This window comes from Chiloscyllium punctatum, chromosome 17, assembly GCF_047496795.1.
Source record: "Chiloscyllium punctatum isolate Juve2018m chromosome 17, sChiPun1.3, whole genome shotgun sequence".
In the NCBI taxonomy this organism is placed as follows: Eukaryota; Metazoa; Chordata; class Chondrichthyes; order Orectolobiformes; family Hemiscylliidae; genus Chiloscyllium; species Chiloscyllium punctatum.
Genome location: NC_092755.1, coordinates 67,802,011 through 67,819,134, shown reverse-complemented (window position 1 = coordinate 67,819,134; position 17,124 = coordinate 67,802,011). Strand labels below are relative to the sequence as shown.

At 42.8% G+C, this 17,124-nt stretch overlaps 1 protein-coding gene across 2 annotated transcripts; it reads right to left on the bottom strand.

Annotated features, from left to right (window-relative positions):
* Nucleotides 1-6,568: 6,568 nt before the first annotated feature.
* Nucleotides 6,569-16,598, bottom strand: lhx5 (LIM homeobox 5). Of its 2 annotated transcripts, XM_072587344.1 has the most exons (7): nt 16,039-16,598; nt 15,266-15,422; nt 14,525-14,899; nt 12,601-12,824; nt 11,524-11,801; nt 10,643-10,808; nt 6,569-7,946 (listed from the first exon to the last, which is right to left on the bottom strand). In XM_072587344.1, exons 3-7 carry the CDS (start codon nt 14,692-14,694, stop codon nt 7,561-7,563), a joined length of 1,224 nt encoding a protein of 407 aa, XP_072443445.1. In that variant the 5' UTR covers nt 14,695-14,899; nt 15,266-15,422; nt 16,039-16,598; the 3' UTR covers nt 6,569-7,560. The 2 variants fall into 2 exon arrangements, with proteins under 2 accessions (XP_072443445.1, XP_072443444.1); XM_072587343.1 differs by having other exon boundaries at nt 15,266-16,598.
* Between the last annotated feature and the right edge of the window lie 526 nt (nt 16,599-17,124).

Genomic DNA, 17,124 nt, shown 5'->3' with positions numbered 1-17,124 from the left:
GAAGCTAGGGATAGACAATAAATGCTGGTCCGGCCAGCAATGCTCATATCTCCACGACTGAGAAAACGTTGCACTGCACTGTGCAACGAGCTGCAATCTTTACCAGGAAGTATTTTAAATGTTCTTCCAAAGTGTGAAATGAAACACTTTAAAACAAAACAGAGTTAGCTAAGTTCTGCCACAACTAAATCCCTCTGCTCAATATTTTGTCCCAAAGAGCACTGTATTGAAATAGTGGTTTGAAAGAGAATGATGTTAGACTTGAATGGATAACGTTAGACATCTGGAAACTGCTGTATGTGCAGATCAGGGAGGCGGTGAGGTGTTGTCCATGGTGCTGAACCTCACATGACGGAAGGCAATGGCCTCGGTATATCTCAGGCGCCCAGAAACTTGGATACATTGGCTGGCCGTATGGCCGGTGTTGATTCCAACACTGACTCACTTTTAAATTTGGAGTAACCAAAGTACTCTGTCTGTAAAACTACCAACAATACATTCCAGGAACACTGCTGGGGACTGTGGTACTTTGTACGTGTTAAATTTAGCTCTATTTAAATAATTCTGACGTGATCATGCATTCTGTAAAATACAAAAGCAGGAACTATGAGCATCCATAATTTATATCCGCATACTCCACATTTTCCTTATTCGCTAAAGCTTCCAGCTCTTAGATATATCGTCGTCTACTTCTATAGCTTTACCCTGTTAATCTTTTAAGTTGATTGTCAAAAGAGAAAAGACTCCAATTTTTTTTCAAAGCAGCCACTTACTGTTCATGCCAATGATCTACTGTTTGTGGCGTTATGTATTGCCTCATAAAAATTGGAGAATCAACTCTTGTGTCATAAATAATGTACGATTTAATTTATCACCATCATGCGTTTTTATTAATAAACACAGAATAAATTTGATTTTTTTTTGCATTTTCCAGTTTCATTTACACGTTTACATATCACATAAAGGCTGTTTAAAGGCACGCTTCCTTTAACATTTTGCATCGAATTAAGCAAACGGAAAGGCTCACATTATAGTTAGTGGATCAGACCATTTACTGGAGGAAACGAAATCTTCCAAACTCTTATACATTCTAATTTATTACTAAAATAGAATGTGTTTTTATCATCTGCCTTATCATTTGTTTTCGTTAAACTTTTTTTTGTGAGAATTTGGTTGTTTGACTGGATGAAGCTTCACAATATACACTACAAAGATCAGTGAGTGAGTGTAGCTGAAGTACCCTGACTGCCCGGTTATCCAAGCATTAACTTTCTGAGTTAACAATTACCAGTGATTAATGGAGGTTCTTGGTACTTGCATCACCATGAAAACCGCCATAATTACATGATTTATTATCCACGGTGTTTTGTGCTGACCTGCACGAATCAAATCAATCAACATATTGCAACCAAACAATCAGGAAATGCACCCATTCTTGCCCGCAGCACTCCCCCCCCCCCCCGCAAAGAATGAAGTAGAATTTCGCATAATTGTCTCTTGTTAGACCACACTTTGGGCAGAGTCGCATCCAACTCGGAAACTTTTAACGGGGCCACTTCTGACCATAGTGAGGTGGGTCTCTGAACAGCAAAGCGCTGAGATTACTTGTTGCTATAACTTACTGAATAATGAGGTACAAGGATAGGAAACGGGAGCCTGAGTAGACCAATAGCCCGTCCAGTTTATTCGCCATTCAATACACTTTGGTTAATCTTGAACTTCACCTCCACTTTCCTGCCCGCTCCTAATATTGCTGGATTCCCTGAAAGACTTGTCTATTCCAGCCTTAAAAGTATTCAATGAAATGTACACAAGTTTCTGGGGTAGAGAATTCCAAAGATCACAACCTTTTCATTCGGGTAATTTCACCTTCTCTCAACCCTCAATGATTAGCTTCTTATCTTGAGACTGGGCGTTAGGTTCTTAACCAGTGGGAACAACCATCTACTCTATCAAGCCCCTTCACTATATGGCACGTTTCAATGAGATCACCTCTCATTCTTCTAAACTCCAGAGAATATAGGCACAATTTTACTCAATCTTCATCACAGGACAACGCCTCATCCCAAAGCCTAATGTATTTTTTTTCCCTATGCCATTCTGATACCGGTTTATCCTTAAATGTGGAAATCAAAACTACGCGCAACACTTCAGATGTGATTTCACCAAAACCCTGTACAACAGTAACAAGACGTATTAATTCCTGTACTCCAATTCCCTTGCAATAAAGGCTAACATGCCAATCGCCTTCCTCATTGCTTGGCTCCATCTGCATGTAACTTTCCATGTTCCTTGTAGGAGCACACCCAAGCGTCTTTGAAAATAAACACTTAATAGTTTCTCCACTTTTCAAATCAATTCTTACTATCATCAAATTGTGACAACCATATTTAATAACTTCGCACTTCTCTACATTATAGTACATCTTATTGAAAGCAAACAAAAATCCCCCTAAACAAATCAAATATGGCGGCTTGTGGTTTATTCCAGAAACGGGGAAAACTATGTGCCTTAAATTCAAAATACCAGGAGTGCCGAACAGGGACAACTCAAGAAACTGTCTGCATCATCACACGTTGAGTTTCGCCTCCATGGCCCGCCTAAAAGTAAGGAGAAAATCTCCCATTGGTCCATTTGTTGTTAACACAAAACGTGAAGATTTTGACCTGCCATTTTGTAAATTATGAACGATAACATTACGAATTTCACCACTTATTTAAATGTCCTATTAGGAGAGAGGCATCATCACGTCAGAAATCATCTTATTCATGGTACTTGAAAACACAAGTGTGTGTAAAATTGCAACAATTTGTAGGTAGCCATTGCAATGCATTTGTCTGCGCATACACACATATATATAAAAAGCTATCATTTATAACTAATGAATAGGGAGGTAGACTTTTGTTGAAGTGCATATGAGTTTGCAAAGTGGCACAAACCAAAGCGTTCAGATGGTTTTGTACCCAGCAACTTTGGGTGAACCCCAAATATCCAAAACTCTTTATATTAAAGACATTTGAAACACTGACAGTCAATTAACTTATTACGGAGCTTCAATTTTCCCTCAAATCAAAGCCATACCTTTCAATTCAACCAAGCAAACATTTTCTAGAAGGGGGGAGTTTTTTTATTCAATTTGTAATCGACCCCCGCATACTTTGAAGGGAACCGACGAAAATATAATTATAGAACTCCAAGCAGGAGGGGAGATTATTTTATTTGCTGTGTAAATTTCCACACAGTTCTATCCAGAGCCCAAGAGTAGGGATATTGGGGGAATTTAAAGCAGCCTTTAGGCGTTACAAATGACCTTTCAGGATTTGCATTTGATTAATGCTTTGTGGTGTAACAGCTGGAACAAAAAACACAAGCGACTGCTTGACAGTGTAGGCTCAGGTGAAGAGCTTCTACTGTTTAGAGATATTAGCTTGCAATGCCTCCTGCAATAAACAGCGTTGTTATTACTATCATCAAATATTGTTTTGTTTTTCACGTTGGTTTTTACATTTCTACTCTAAGAAGGTATCCATTTTCAGGTACTGTAAAAAAAAATATATCCACACAAAAGGCGCCTGTGTCTCTTCTGATGAATTTTGCTGGCCAGCTACCCCGGAGATTCATTCCTGAGTAGGAACCCATAAATCAAGAGGCAGCTCCCTATTGTATGCTACGTCTTATGCAAAAAGGTGTTTCCAGTCAGTGCCAAAGGCTGCAAAATCCTATTACAACTGAGGTCATTAATTATAGAAAGTCGACAAAACTGAATCCTGCTATTTTTCACCGAAAGCTTGAAAAATTATGTGGTACCTCTTCAAAACACACGCAAGCGCGCAGATAGCAGACATGCTCGTGTAGGTATACGACATGCATGCCAGTGCGACCACAATACACAGACTTAGAGGTGTACAAATACATTCAACACACACACAGTCCATACAACAAAGGCATATCACATTCTGCATGAAGCAAAGAACTAGACTGCAGAACATATTCAGAGTGCACCCGCTCACAAATAGTTCATCTCACACACGCCCTCTTGCTCACATGTACAGACTCATTCACTCACACATGCATATACCACCCCCCCCCCCCCCCATCCTACATATCCCCGTACAGATCACTGTGAGATTGAGGAGAAGGGAAACAATCAAAGCAGCATCAAATGTAGAATCATTTCCTCGGTACCATCTACACGACCTTGTTGATGACTTGCTGAAACTGTCGGCTTAAACCACGGAGAGATACTGACAAACTGACTTCAAAATCTGTTTCTTCAATAAGGCACAATTTCGCCCAACAAAATGGAACACAATAAAATCTGTGTCAACACTTGTTTAAGTTTTGTCCAATTATATTTATCGAGTGCTTATTCTGTATCTTCAAATACCAGAGTTCCCGTTGAGCAATGATAATACAGTTTATTTCAGATTGGATTAGGGCACATCTCCGAATTTGAAGCACGCAGTTAGCACGGTGCTCTGCCTTTAGATCAAAACATGACGAAAACATTGTCATTGTTTTCGGACAATTCACAACTGGAACAAGCCTTGCCTCGTTCAAAATAGATTTGCATAAATCTACTCATTCGAGCTCAGGTGAACAGAAGATTTATAGAAATGCCCGAGAAGCTAACAGAAATCACCGTGTTGTCAGGGGAATACCACTACAAGGTTGGGGTTCCCTGTGTAAACTTGGGGTTAAATCCTTTGCGCGACACTTGGATAATGCACATTTAAGTCATTAGTCTTCATAAAGCTTCTCGCCTATTCCCTTTCTGTACACACCATTGGGGTTCATTTGATTGATGGCTCATTGGTCATAAACCCAACACTGTTTCAACACTCGTGCAAAGAATGCGGCCAATTAGAAACTGGGTTCTGAAGGAAACTACAGTGCGATATTAAATATATATCCTGTGAGAAATATCAGTAAAACCGTTTATGTTAATGCTGACAACAAGGCGCTGTTGCCAGTTGGCCTTTGAACCGCATCTTTAAACAGGCCTCTTAGGCTGAATGGCGATAACAAAATGTATATACATGCTCATTTATGTTATTCAGTTCTAATAGATTGCCGTTTGGTTACATATACTGTCTTGCAATTTTCCCGTTTGGTAAAAGAGATCTACAACAAATAAAAACAAACAGCTAAAACATCACAAAGGGGACTGGGCAGCAGTTCGCTCATCAAGTCCATAGATTCATATTGGTGTGATCTGGTTCGGCACTTCTTTTACTTACGCTGTATAGGACGCTTATTCGAGACCATGCTAAAATAAAACCAATATTTCAGTCCTTCATCCATTTTTATTCTTCAGGAACGTGGAAACCAGAATGGAATTTTTATAAATTGTGTTCATTTCAAAAGAACGAGCAAACATTTAACACAACAGAATAATTTCATTCATCCTTAGAGGTTGTCTGGATCATAGTGCCTAGTTAGCATAATATATATATATATGGTTTCCAAGGTAAAATTCATTAAATTTTCCATATACATATTCGAGGTTTTAACCGTTTCTGTTACAGTCAGCTATTCATTTTATTGGTCTTGAATTTGGCTAATGGAAAATTTAACTAATTTTACCTTGGAAACTGAGGCTAACCCGCGTTTATTTTCTAAATGCAGGCTCTAACATCTTTTTAAAAGATGCATAGATTATGCACTCAAATAAAGGCAAAATACTACGGATGCTGGAGATCTGAACTTAAAACAGAAAATGCTGGAGGAACTCAGCAGGTCTAGCAGCATCTGTACAGACAGAAACAGCGTCTAACGTTTCGAGTTCAAAGATACTTCTTGGAAACTGTGTTTCTTTCTGTACAGATGCTGCCAGACCTGCTGAGTTTCTTCAGCATTTTCTGCACTGCTTTAGACATACGGGAACAAAACGATAGTCATCCATGTTTAACGACCTAAAGCGATATGTTGGTTTTATGCCGGATTTATACGTGCTCGCACTCCCTTCGTTAAAGTACAGAATGAGTTTGGAAGGAGATGGACAAAGGGGACGTAATTAATATTGCATTATTTAAATTGCTAACAATAGTTTGCATAAATATCCCTCCAATGTTTTAACTATGCTTAATGTCCGTTGAAGTCCCTAGCATTTTTTGTGTCCGTGGGTGTAAACGGCTGAGCGAGACGAGGTTATTATTGTACCTTGTAATCAAATGTATTTATATTTAATTTCTTGCTTTATGGGATTACTAGTAATGACAATCTTCCACGCTATTAACAGTTCTGGCAGTTACACTGAGGTATTCTGAATTTTCCCAATTTTGTAAGAAATCCCATCGCCCACGCATACTTGTAATTACAATCGAGGATTCCCGAAATAAATCCTTCTAAATCGCTGATTGTAAAAAACGGATATTTATTCAAGTTTTTACTTTTTTTTAACATCAATGGTGACATTTTACAGTTAATTAAAGAAATTTAAAAAGGTGTCACGTAGGGGTCTCCAAGAGGGTGGGATGGGAACTAACTACCCAAAGCACTAAAAGTGATTGTCATCATCGATGCCAGAGTTTCTATGACGGATGGAAACATGGATTGTCAGACGATGGTGGGTGGAAACTAAAATGATCGTTTATTCACATTAACAACAGAATCAGGAACTCTATTCATATCCAGTGCCTTCTTCCCACTCTCACTGCGGGTCGGTGCAATGTGGCAGCTCCAAGTTTCCCAGCAGCACCTCTCTCAGAGGCCCCTGCCCATGCCGGATGTGCCGCCATCTTGGCTGGAACAGTGACACATGCGCGGTGCTCGCTTCCTCCCCTGCTTTTGAAGTCACTTGGGTTTGCATGTGGGTATGGGAGAGGAAGTTGGGAGAGAGAAGAGGCGTAGGCGAGAGAGGATGTGCTCGGACAGGGATAGGGCTGGGAAAGAGAGAAAGGGATGAGATGGCTAAGGAGAGAGGAGACAGAGGAGAGGAGTAGGGGATAGAGAGGTATGGGTCGGGGAAGGGAGGGGTAAGGGAGAAAGAAAGGTGCGGGGAGGGGTAGCAGAAAGAGGGGGCGCCCGAGAGGCGGAGAAGGAAGAAGAGGGATGCGAGGGAGTAGGAAGAGGGAGGGGCAAAAAGGGAAGAGAGGGGAAGGGGAGAGAAGTTGGGGCCGCTGAGGGAATGGAGAAGGGGGGAAGAGGAGGGGGAGTGGACACAGTGGCAGGAGTGAGGGGAGGGAGAAGGGAAGGCATGATGGAGGGGAGGGATGAGGGAGGGGCGGTGCGAAGACAAGAGTAGAATTTAGGGAGAGGAGTGATGAGAGGGAAAGGGTGGGGGGAAGTGGGAGAAAAGTAGAGAGAGGCGAGAAGGGAGGGGATGGGATAGAGGGTTGACAGGAAGTGGGATAGAGAGGGAGTACAGGGCTAGGGACCGAGAGAGATGTAACGGAGCAGAGGAAAGGGGAGCCGGGAGAGGGAGGGAAGGGGGAAGAGAGGGGAGTTTTTACTGGCCCTGTGGTTGTGAGAAAGCGTTTGGAGGGAGCCGCAAGTGCAGGAAGCCGCTAGCCAGAGCCGCAGTGCTCATTGCTGTTTGATTGAGCCACCTCAAGTCCCTCACCAGACCGCAGTCTCATTCAGCTCCTGACTCGGATGTGAGAGCGGCCCGCTGTAGCCGCTGTTGCTGGACATGGAGAAGGGCGGGCTAGGTCCTCCGCTGAACACTTCGCCCGGGATCGGGTGCAACGGCCCGGTCATCCCGGGCTCAGGGCTTGGGGTGTCAGGGTGGGAAATCATGTCCGTGTACCTTTGGTTTTCGCTGCCACCGAGAGCAGGAGGGTGGTGGGCGGATAGCGGAGGCTCCAGCACTCCCAGTGAAGTCGCCCCAGGCCCTGAGGACTGCATGTAGCCTGAATCTGCCGGCGAGTGTGCTTGAGAGGACGGTGGGCCGTGCGGGAAAAAGTCATAATTTGTAGTCGGTCCGTAGTAATCTCCTTGATAATCTGCATGGAACAAAATAAAACAAGTACTCAGCGTTGCAGGCAAACTGAAATTCAACTTATTTCTGTTGGGTTCTTCAAAAACACAATTCCGGTTTATGTTCCAGCTACATCACGACTCTTGAACAGCTTAGATAAGAAATGTAACAGCATTTGTCAATTTAAATGTCATGACAAAATTGCATTCCGTTTAAAAGTGTTGCCAGAAGTTAATAAGGAAATGGTGTGATTGAGTCCTCCAGTGAAGACTTGTTGCTTCTCATCCATGCTTATCAGAATAGGATTTAGGGAGAGGAGTAGGTTCCTGAAAGGGGGTGGGGAGTGGATGGGAGAAAGGCAGAGAGAGGGAGAGGGTGGTCTAAAAGGGTGAAAGAAAATGGAGGGAGAAAGAGGGACGACGGGGCTAGGGATAGAGGGAAGGTGAATTCGACCACCCCATGTTCGGGATGTAAAAGTCACACACATGCCGCTCAGAAACATGACAGAGATCTTCAAATTCCGGGTCATCCAATATGGGCCCTAGTCTACACACAATTCTTCCATGGTTTCGACAAAAACAGCATTTCTGCCTTTCGGATTTACACTCCGACATGCAAAAAGACAAAGGTGTGAATTTCCTGTCCACACCCGTATTCCCACCCAACCAGAACAAACATGATTGGTGATCCTCCCACTTTTTCATTAATTGATCATCATTATTTTGGACTAACAGGTTTGTCACCTAAATCCATTCACTGCCCTGTGACAAAGCGAAGTTATTTTACAAAAGTTGGATGGATAGTTCCAAATCACTGAAGTAAGGAACGTTGTCAGTATTTATGCATCATTTTAGTAGATCCGATTACAATTATTAGTAAATGGCGAACGACTGGAATTTACACGCCGACAGTCAATTGACTGCTTCCTACTTATGTGATCTACTGTACTAACCTTGCAATAAAGGCTACATTATTTTGGCGAAGTGTTAGTTTGCGTGAAATCTGATGTGCACCTACAAAATGTACAAGGATGCCTTGTGTCTATCTACAGTGGATTCCAAATGGACCTAAATACGTTCAGTCAGCACCGCGCAACCGCAGAACTGCGATTTGGAACCTGTTGCTGTCCCTTTGATGGTTTGACAGCTGCATTTTTTTTCTGACATTCCCCAAAATTTCAGTTGACATAACCAAACAAAAGGAAAATAACGACTGCTTCTGTTAAGTGTTTAGCATTGTAGGGGTTTCAATAATATCCCTGCTAACTCGAAGTAACTATAAAGTCAATACTGATCTGTAAGTACGGTTGGGTATGAGCTATTGCTTGCAGTAGTAAGTTTTCATATGAGTAAAGCGCATTTCATTCGACCCAGAGGATTCTTAACACGCAGACCGTTTAGCAATTGGAAACGAATTCTAAACAATCATTCAGTATACAGGAATTAAATCTGGATGTATAAAGTCCTGACACATTATGTGATTGGGCGCGGCATTGGAAGCAAGGCGCTTCTAGTCACCATTTATCTCATATTAATAACGTAGTTAGCGCTAGGTACATTCAGGGGCTTCTTGTCATGTGTATATGGGGAAGATAGAGTACAATTATTACATTTAATTCGCAAAAAAAAAACGTGAAGGGCTTAATTGAGTGAAGGTGCTGCTTTACATTTGCAAGCAGAAGGCTGCAGCAAACGGCAAGGAGCAGAGTCGTGGCGCTCTGCAAGTGACCCTCCATATGCTCCAAGAGTTCGAGGTAATTGGAACAAATCCTGGGTGAATATCCGACAAAAGACTGCAGCTGTAGCTTTGTTCGCGGAAACACAAGAGAAAGTGCACGTTGAATGGGTCAGGCTTCTCTTCAAAAAGACAGCTTCATCACAATGCATTGCTTTATGGGGCGCAACTTGGCCAGCGCCGGAGCGGAATCTCTTACGGGGGTTGGGGAGGGGTGTGTGTATGTGTGTGTGTGTGTGTGTGTGTGTGTGCATGCGGGGGGGGGGGGGGGGGGTAGGGAGGTGGAGATTAAAGAGCTCAACAGGCTGCGATCATTCACTCAATAATACCCGTGCAGATGCCACAAAGCGAGTGAGAAAGTCATAGCAACCCAGCACCTTAGACCGTTCGCATCGGACGCGGGTAGCAAGCGTACAATCTTGCAGCAATGTTCATTTCGTAAAAACTGAACGGATTGCGTAAAGGTTCCAGCGGAACGTTTAGATAATAGTAAAGAAAAACTATCGTGGGGGGGAGGGCAGGGAGGGGTGAGGGAGATGATCATTACACAAATAAACGGTTAACGCAATGCAAAGTGACAAACACTCATCGCAAGTGTAGCGGGGGCTAGCTAATGTTACTGTGTTCTTTTTAAATGCATGAAAATTGTGGGGTTTTTTTGGACCAAGAGGCGTTACAATTCTTCTGCCTTATTCGCCTTGATGCTTTTGAGGTGAAGCTAAAGGAGCCCTGAGCCAGGAGTAGGAGCCAGCCGATGGAGAGCAGACAGACGCCTCCTTTGCAGGCCAACGGCTTAACACAAGAACCTGCCCGCCGCGCTTTGTGCGCCTTGTTGGGAGAGAAAAAGACGGGACACCACTCAACCCTCAGCCCTGGGGACACGGATGAGGAGGGGTGGGGGTGGGGGGGGGGGCGGGGGATATCGAGGAACACCGCCGCTTTGACCGCAGCCAAGCTCTTTCGGAAGTTGAAATGTGGTGAAAGTACCTCCGTAGTAATTGTAGGGAGCAGTGCCCATCATTTCCGATTCGTCCAGGCGCCCTCCCAGAGGACGCATGCGCCTGGGACTTCGGAAGAAAGCGTGCCGCCGTGCTCCTAGAGCACTCAACTGCTTCATCCTTCTCTCCTTCGATCTCCTGTTCTGAAACCAAACCTGCCAAAACAATGGCCCGCTCTTTAATGCAAGTACAGCAAGTGCGGTTAAGAACAGCTACCCATGTAAGCACTGAAGGGCAAACCCCCCCAAATCACTTTACTCTTGTGGCTGATCATTCAACCAGCACCTTTCTCTCCCTCCAACTCCCCCCTCGCACTCATAGCGTGGAGGGTACTGATATTACATGCAGTGATTTAACCGGCATAGAGCCAAAAAAAAAACATTTGGAAAACAAAGATAAAACTTTGCAATTGATTGATGGAAATGTGATAACATAATTCTGACCTATTTAATGTTCAGCGACATTCGATCGCGCCAGGGAAGACTTTACAAAGCGCTCATTGTAAATGCACCGGATAAAAGACAGGGCGTCAGATTGATCGTTCGTGTGCGGAAAATATTCGCCCGGGCATTGAGCTCCGTGCCCATTTGGTGCCCACACCCCTCCCGATGGCACCCGAGCGCGGACCCGGCCGACCTTCAGATATTAAAAGTTTAATGTGAAGTCTCGGAGAGGAGGAGGGGCAAAATATGTAAACCCATGGGATAAATGAAATGAATACTTTATACATTACATGTTCTTCGCTATGAGCCACACTGTCAACTAGAATATATCTGACTCGTAATATTTGCACTTTTGCTGAAACGTGTACTTTCTGAGTGCAGTGATGCTCAGGGCAGACCAACCGGGGAAACAAGGAGGTGAGACTACCTGAATAACCCGCATGTTGAGGCCTGTTTCCTGGGCCAGCTGCTCCCGTATGTGTCGGGTGGGCTTCGGAGTAGCAGCGAAAGCGGCCTTTAACGTTTCTAACTGTTTGGCTTTAATGGTGGTCCGGGGTCCTCTCCGCTTGGTGCCCATACTCTGCTCTTCGTTCTCGTTGTTCTGGGTCTCTTTGTCTGACGAGGTGGAGTTGTCCGTTTCCTTTGTATCGTCTAAATTCTGATCTTGGAGGTCAGGCGATAAACTCCGATCGGTGCACGAAGAGACTGAAAGACAGCAACGGCCTTTATTAACCTGTCAGAAGCAGACTTCCTTGAAAGCTGCCGTTGACATCCCTCCGATAGAAGAAGGGCAAGCGACAGAATTTAACCAAGTGTTAGCCTAGAACAGGCGATTTTCCAACGGCCGCAATGAAATATTCCAAGTGACTAGCTAAACTGGAAACATAGCTCCATATCTCAGAGAAGCTTCCCTGAAACACGTGTTTATTGTTTTCATTTTATTATAGTTTTTCACTCTTTGCTTAAAAAAAAGAAAACTGAAGCTTTTAGAACTTACTTTCATCCTTAGTATTTTCTGAGTATTTTCGGAGAATGCATTTGTAATTTCATACGAATTCGAATTTCCAGGCAATGACACCGTGTTTGTACAATTTTAATGGCCTTGGATTTGATTTTAGACGCCAGCCAAATCCAAAAGCAAACCCTGGGAGGGGGGAGGGGGCATTTCCGAGGTACGATGTCCCAAAGTGGTCAAGCATTCCGAAATCTTCTTGTAAGTACAATTTTCGACATCAAGCACGCGGCATGTGGTCAAAGTAAATAAGCTTATTTTTTTTTAAATTGTCTTATTCGGAAAGTGACGATGAAGATTGACGATGGTTCCCGGTTACACAGGAGGGAAGAGTGGGACGGGGGTGATTTTAAACTAGCGACACCTCACGGGGTGGTGGCGAGGGGTGGGTGGGTGGCTGGTGGGAGTTCGGGGGAAGAGATATGAAAAAGAAATAATTCTCGCCATCCGCAAGCATTACCATTAGGTGCTGATCCAAGTCCAGTCCCTTACCTGAATTTAAGTTGGTATCTTTTAAACTGCTGGTGCTCAAATAGTCTTCCTTGCACACGAATTTGTTTTCATCGATTATATACAGTTCCTCTCCAGTCGACAGTTGTTTATTACAGACCATACAAGTGAAGCAGTTTAAGTGAAACACTTTATTTCTTGCTTTCCTTACGAGGTCACTGGGTGAGATACCTTGACAACATCCCGCACATTTCGTACCGAACCGCCTGTAAACAGAAATGGGCGTCATGTAAATATATATCACCTCCATAATTAAGTAAGCCTTTACCATCTCGCTGAGAAAATGATGTAATTAGAGGACAGTCACGAGGATTTGATAATTGGAACCAGTTCTGCAAACTGCCAGAGCAGCTTTTCGGAAGCGAACCAGATAACTTCAGCGGCGCTCCTTCTGTAATGAATAAAATGAGTTTCAGGAAGAATCAAAAGAAGATCGCAATTACATTCAAATCGTCCTCACTCGCACCTCACAGTTCTGTGAAAGTATCCTGTCCCTTTTAAAGAACAAACAAACCAACATCTTAAACGCTGAATAGATTTTAAACCTGAATAGATTTTACTATACTGGATTAGTGGTGCTATAGTCATGGGTGAGAATACATCCTGAAATAGCTCATATTAGACAATGAACTTAGAACCTCAAAAATCCCTGCGGCCTTAGAGGTGAACCCATTCGGTTCCACAAGAACGCTGCAATGTACATTGATGCATGTCCCACACTCGTGGAGAAAAGTAAGTTGTCAGAAGATACTTGTGGACTTAGTCTCTTACTTGGGCGAAAGTTGTCGTTTCTTCCATTTGACTGGTTTAAATCACTGTTTCAAAGTCGGAAACACCGCAGGGGGAGGTGGGAGAGGCTAGTAGCCTCCACCCTTTATTTCCCGGAGGGCAGGACATCAGAAGTCATGCCTGGTTCGGGACAATCGCCGGGATGATCTCCGTAGCCTCCAATCCACGGCTGCCGTTCTGGCCGATTTTAGTGACAATGACATTGATTTAGTAAAATAATTAGAGATCATAAGTCAGCTTTGTTTTATCCTCGAGGTGTAATTGGTTCATTTGCAGTTTAACAGAATCAGTAAACATGTTTAAAGTGTTGCTACACTAGGAACCTTCAACGAATCGTTGTTTGCATTGAGAATGGGTCACAGAGGATCGTTCTATTCTACGTGCAAGTCTGCTGGGCCCCGTGGTTAATGTTACTTTCGACACACCTGCAGTTTATATTCATTTAAAACAAGTAGCGAGCGTTTGTGTTATGCCATCATTCTCTCAAATAGTTGAGTATTTGAACTACAACTTGCTGGCACTCCCTGAAGCCCTTTAAAGTTGCCCAACTTTCGACATGCACCACCGCAGGTCACACGCTATAGCCTACCACTTAGCTGAAGGCCCGGTTTCAACACCTTCCGTGTTGACTGTGGGGTTTGAGAAGGTACACAGAACCATAAGTAGACCCGGAAACAATTAGCTGCACTGAGCGCATGAACCATCAGACTGACTGGGATACGCGTTACGGATGTTTGATTAAACAGAGTGACATTGTTGATTTCTTTATCGCATTCCCGGGTAAAAGCAATTTGGAGTGTTTCGTGGAACATCCAATACTTCATTCAGGTTCTGCGGCCCCAGTTAAGCCCTGTGTAGGCCTGAACTGGAATCAATGTCAAAATGTGTTCCCTTGGCTTTTTTTTAAAATGCTGTTGATATTTAATCATGAGCTTTTTTGTTTACATGTTGTAAGTTACTTCAACTCCGCACGACCATCCGTGTGTGTGTGTGTGTGTGTGTGTGTGAGTGAGTGAGTGAAACACATTCTGGGGACAGTTTACACTGGTTAAGTGAGCTTCAGATTCAAAATTACATGGAGTTTTTAAAAACGAGCACGGAACTTCATCGAACTCACCTGAAGAAATCGTTTTTACAGTAAAGCTTCCCTTCTCTTGAAAAACATTTTTCAGTCAAGTTGCACTTGCATTCACAACATTGGACGCACTTGATGTGCCACGCTCTGTCCAGAACGTTTAGGAGGAACCTGTCTAAAATAGGCCTCTCACAACCTGCACAGTGCACCATCGTGCTCTGCTTCAGGAACACAATCTTGCCTTTTCCTTTGGAAAAAAAACGTTCTTCGAGTGACTGCAGTTTACACTTCAAAGATCCAGTTGCCCCGTTCAAGTTCCTCTTGTCAGCTTCGTAGCAGCTGCCTTATCCGTTCTGTCGAAGCTGCGCGCTTTGGGTGCGATTGTGTTTTCCTTTTTCTCCCTGAAGTTTGAAGGAGCTGGAAAATGCAAAATAATCCTCTTTTACTCTGGGATGCGCCTGCTAGCAGCTCATCCTGCTTCTTGAAGCTATCCTTACACATTCAGCAATCAACTCAAAATCATCCTAGCCGGGCTGCAACAGGACTTTTCTCGGGCGCTCATGCTGTCTCCATCATCTTTGTGTACGAAGCTGTAATTCGCGCATCCTTATTCAGATTTGGTGACGTTTGCCGTCACGTACGGGATATGCCGCCCAATCAGAGACACGCTACCATAGAAACGCTTAATTTATAGCATATCTAAATTGAATGCAACGTTGTGCCCGCACAGAGGAAAACAGCCCATTACCTTTGTGGGTGTTAGGTTTACTCGGTGCCTCATACCTTAAGTAAGAATGTCCTTCCATGCCCCTCTTTCTGGTATGAAGACTTTTTTTTTCTTTTGTCCAAGTAAAAGACGTGGGTTTTGGTAAGTTAACATCTTCTAGGTTGGGTCACCTTCGTGAACAGCGCTTATCTTCCCCAGAAACAGCTTCAGAAACTAGGTACCCAAATAAAAGCCAATTAAGAGATAAAGGTCTCTTTGCATAAGTCTAAAGCTCAGAATCCGTGCTCTTAATGAAGCGATATTCAGAATTTAAATGCTGACTATACCAAACGTTGTATCTAGCCGTAGCCTCGGGAAGGATCTGTCTATCGTTTTCTTTGTAAAGGCAACTTTATCTGATTGGTACTAATGGTTATAAATCGCAAGATAATGGATTAAATAGAATGTATGTTGTCGTAGGCTGCTGATTTAAATATGTACTTCTTTTAAAAATCCAAATGTTAGGACCTCTTAAAACTTTCTTAAGCGATTAATTGTTTTTCGATTGTGTCCAATCGACAGCACGCTTTGCAAACAAACGCGATTAAGAAACGAAATATACGCTTTCCTTCTTAGTATGTTGTGTCAGTTTTGTTAAATGCTAAATAAAATAATAAAAAAAAACAAAAACCAGACAAAAACAGAAGCAGCAGGTTTGCGTATTATTTTTTACAAGCGGACATCGTTTCTGGAAATCACATATCTTAGCCTGAATCTGCATTGTAGCGATTAGGAGGCAGTAACGCATCAACTGGTATGGTTCATTTTTGGAGAGAGCAGATATTCTTACCTGTTGTCTTGTAGTGTAATTAGAAAGATATACATGGTGGATTAACTTTGTAGACTTAACTTCACAGTTAAAAGTGTGGGCTGACAAATGCCTGACAACGCAACTGCTAATGGGAACAGAATGAAGCTGTTTAATTAGTCATTTCATTTTCTATCTTGGTTTTATCACCTTTACAGCATAACAAACTAAACATGTTGTATTTACTCACAGTTACATATTTTACCCATCTATCCACAGTTCCTTACAGTCTATGCTGTAAAACTTCCGATTCAGAAGTCTGAGATAACGTATACATTGGCACTGTAAGGTTATTAAGTAATTAACAGTTTAGGCATTTAGGGTGTTGATGTAACATCTGAAACTTGATCTGTAGCACTTTCTGGAGTTGAATTTTGGTCGCTGAAAGTGACTCTGAGATGAACAAAGGAGCAATGAGAAATCGCTGACTGCAAAGCGTCATCCAACGCTGCAACTTTATCATACAATAGTTTGGTTTTATAGGTGTTCGCTTTGGCGCTACAATGGCACTGAGAAATGGATCAGGACGTTTGATATAAAATTGGCGCGCGCATAATATACATTCATTAGAGCAGTATTTGTCATAGCATTTCCCTGCTATATGATAGTTATAACTGTTTGTATTGTATTTAGTGCGGATCTGCTCATCGGTGGCTGTCTGCCTTGCTGTTGGTAACAGCACGTTACACCTGATTACCAATAAATACATGCAATTCGCATTTACTCGGCGTAATGCGCAGATGCCATTATCGCCACTGTGCATGTTCAAACGAGCATGGATCAGGCTGTTTAATCACGATTCAAAACAAAACATTCACGCCAGTGCACAAAATATTCTCATTACGCATACGTTGTACATTGTAATTCATCGTGGATTAGGCAACTGTATATGAAGATGGCAACTCCATGTGCAGACATTAACCCAGAGTGTGCAAGTCCCACACCATGCCAAATACACGTATGTCACAAAGTAAATACATTTAACTTTGCATTTCATTTTTGAGACATCTAGAAATGTTATACTTGCAAAGAACGACAGCAGATTTCTTATTTCCGTAATTTGATTTG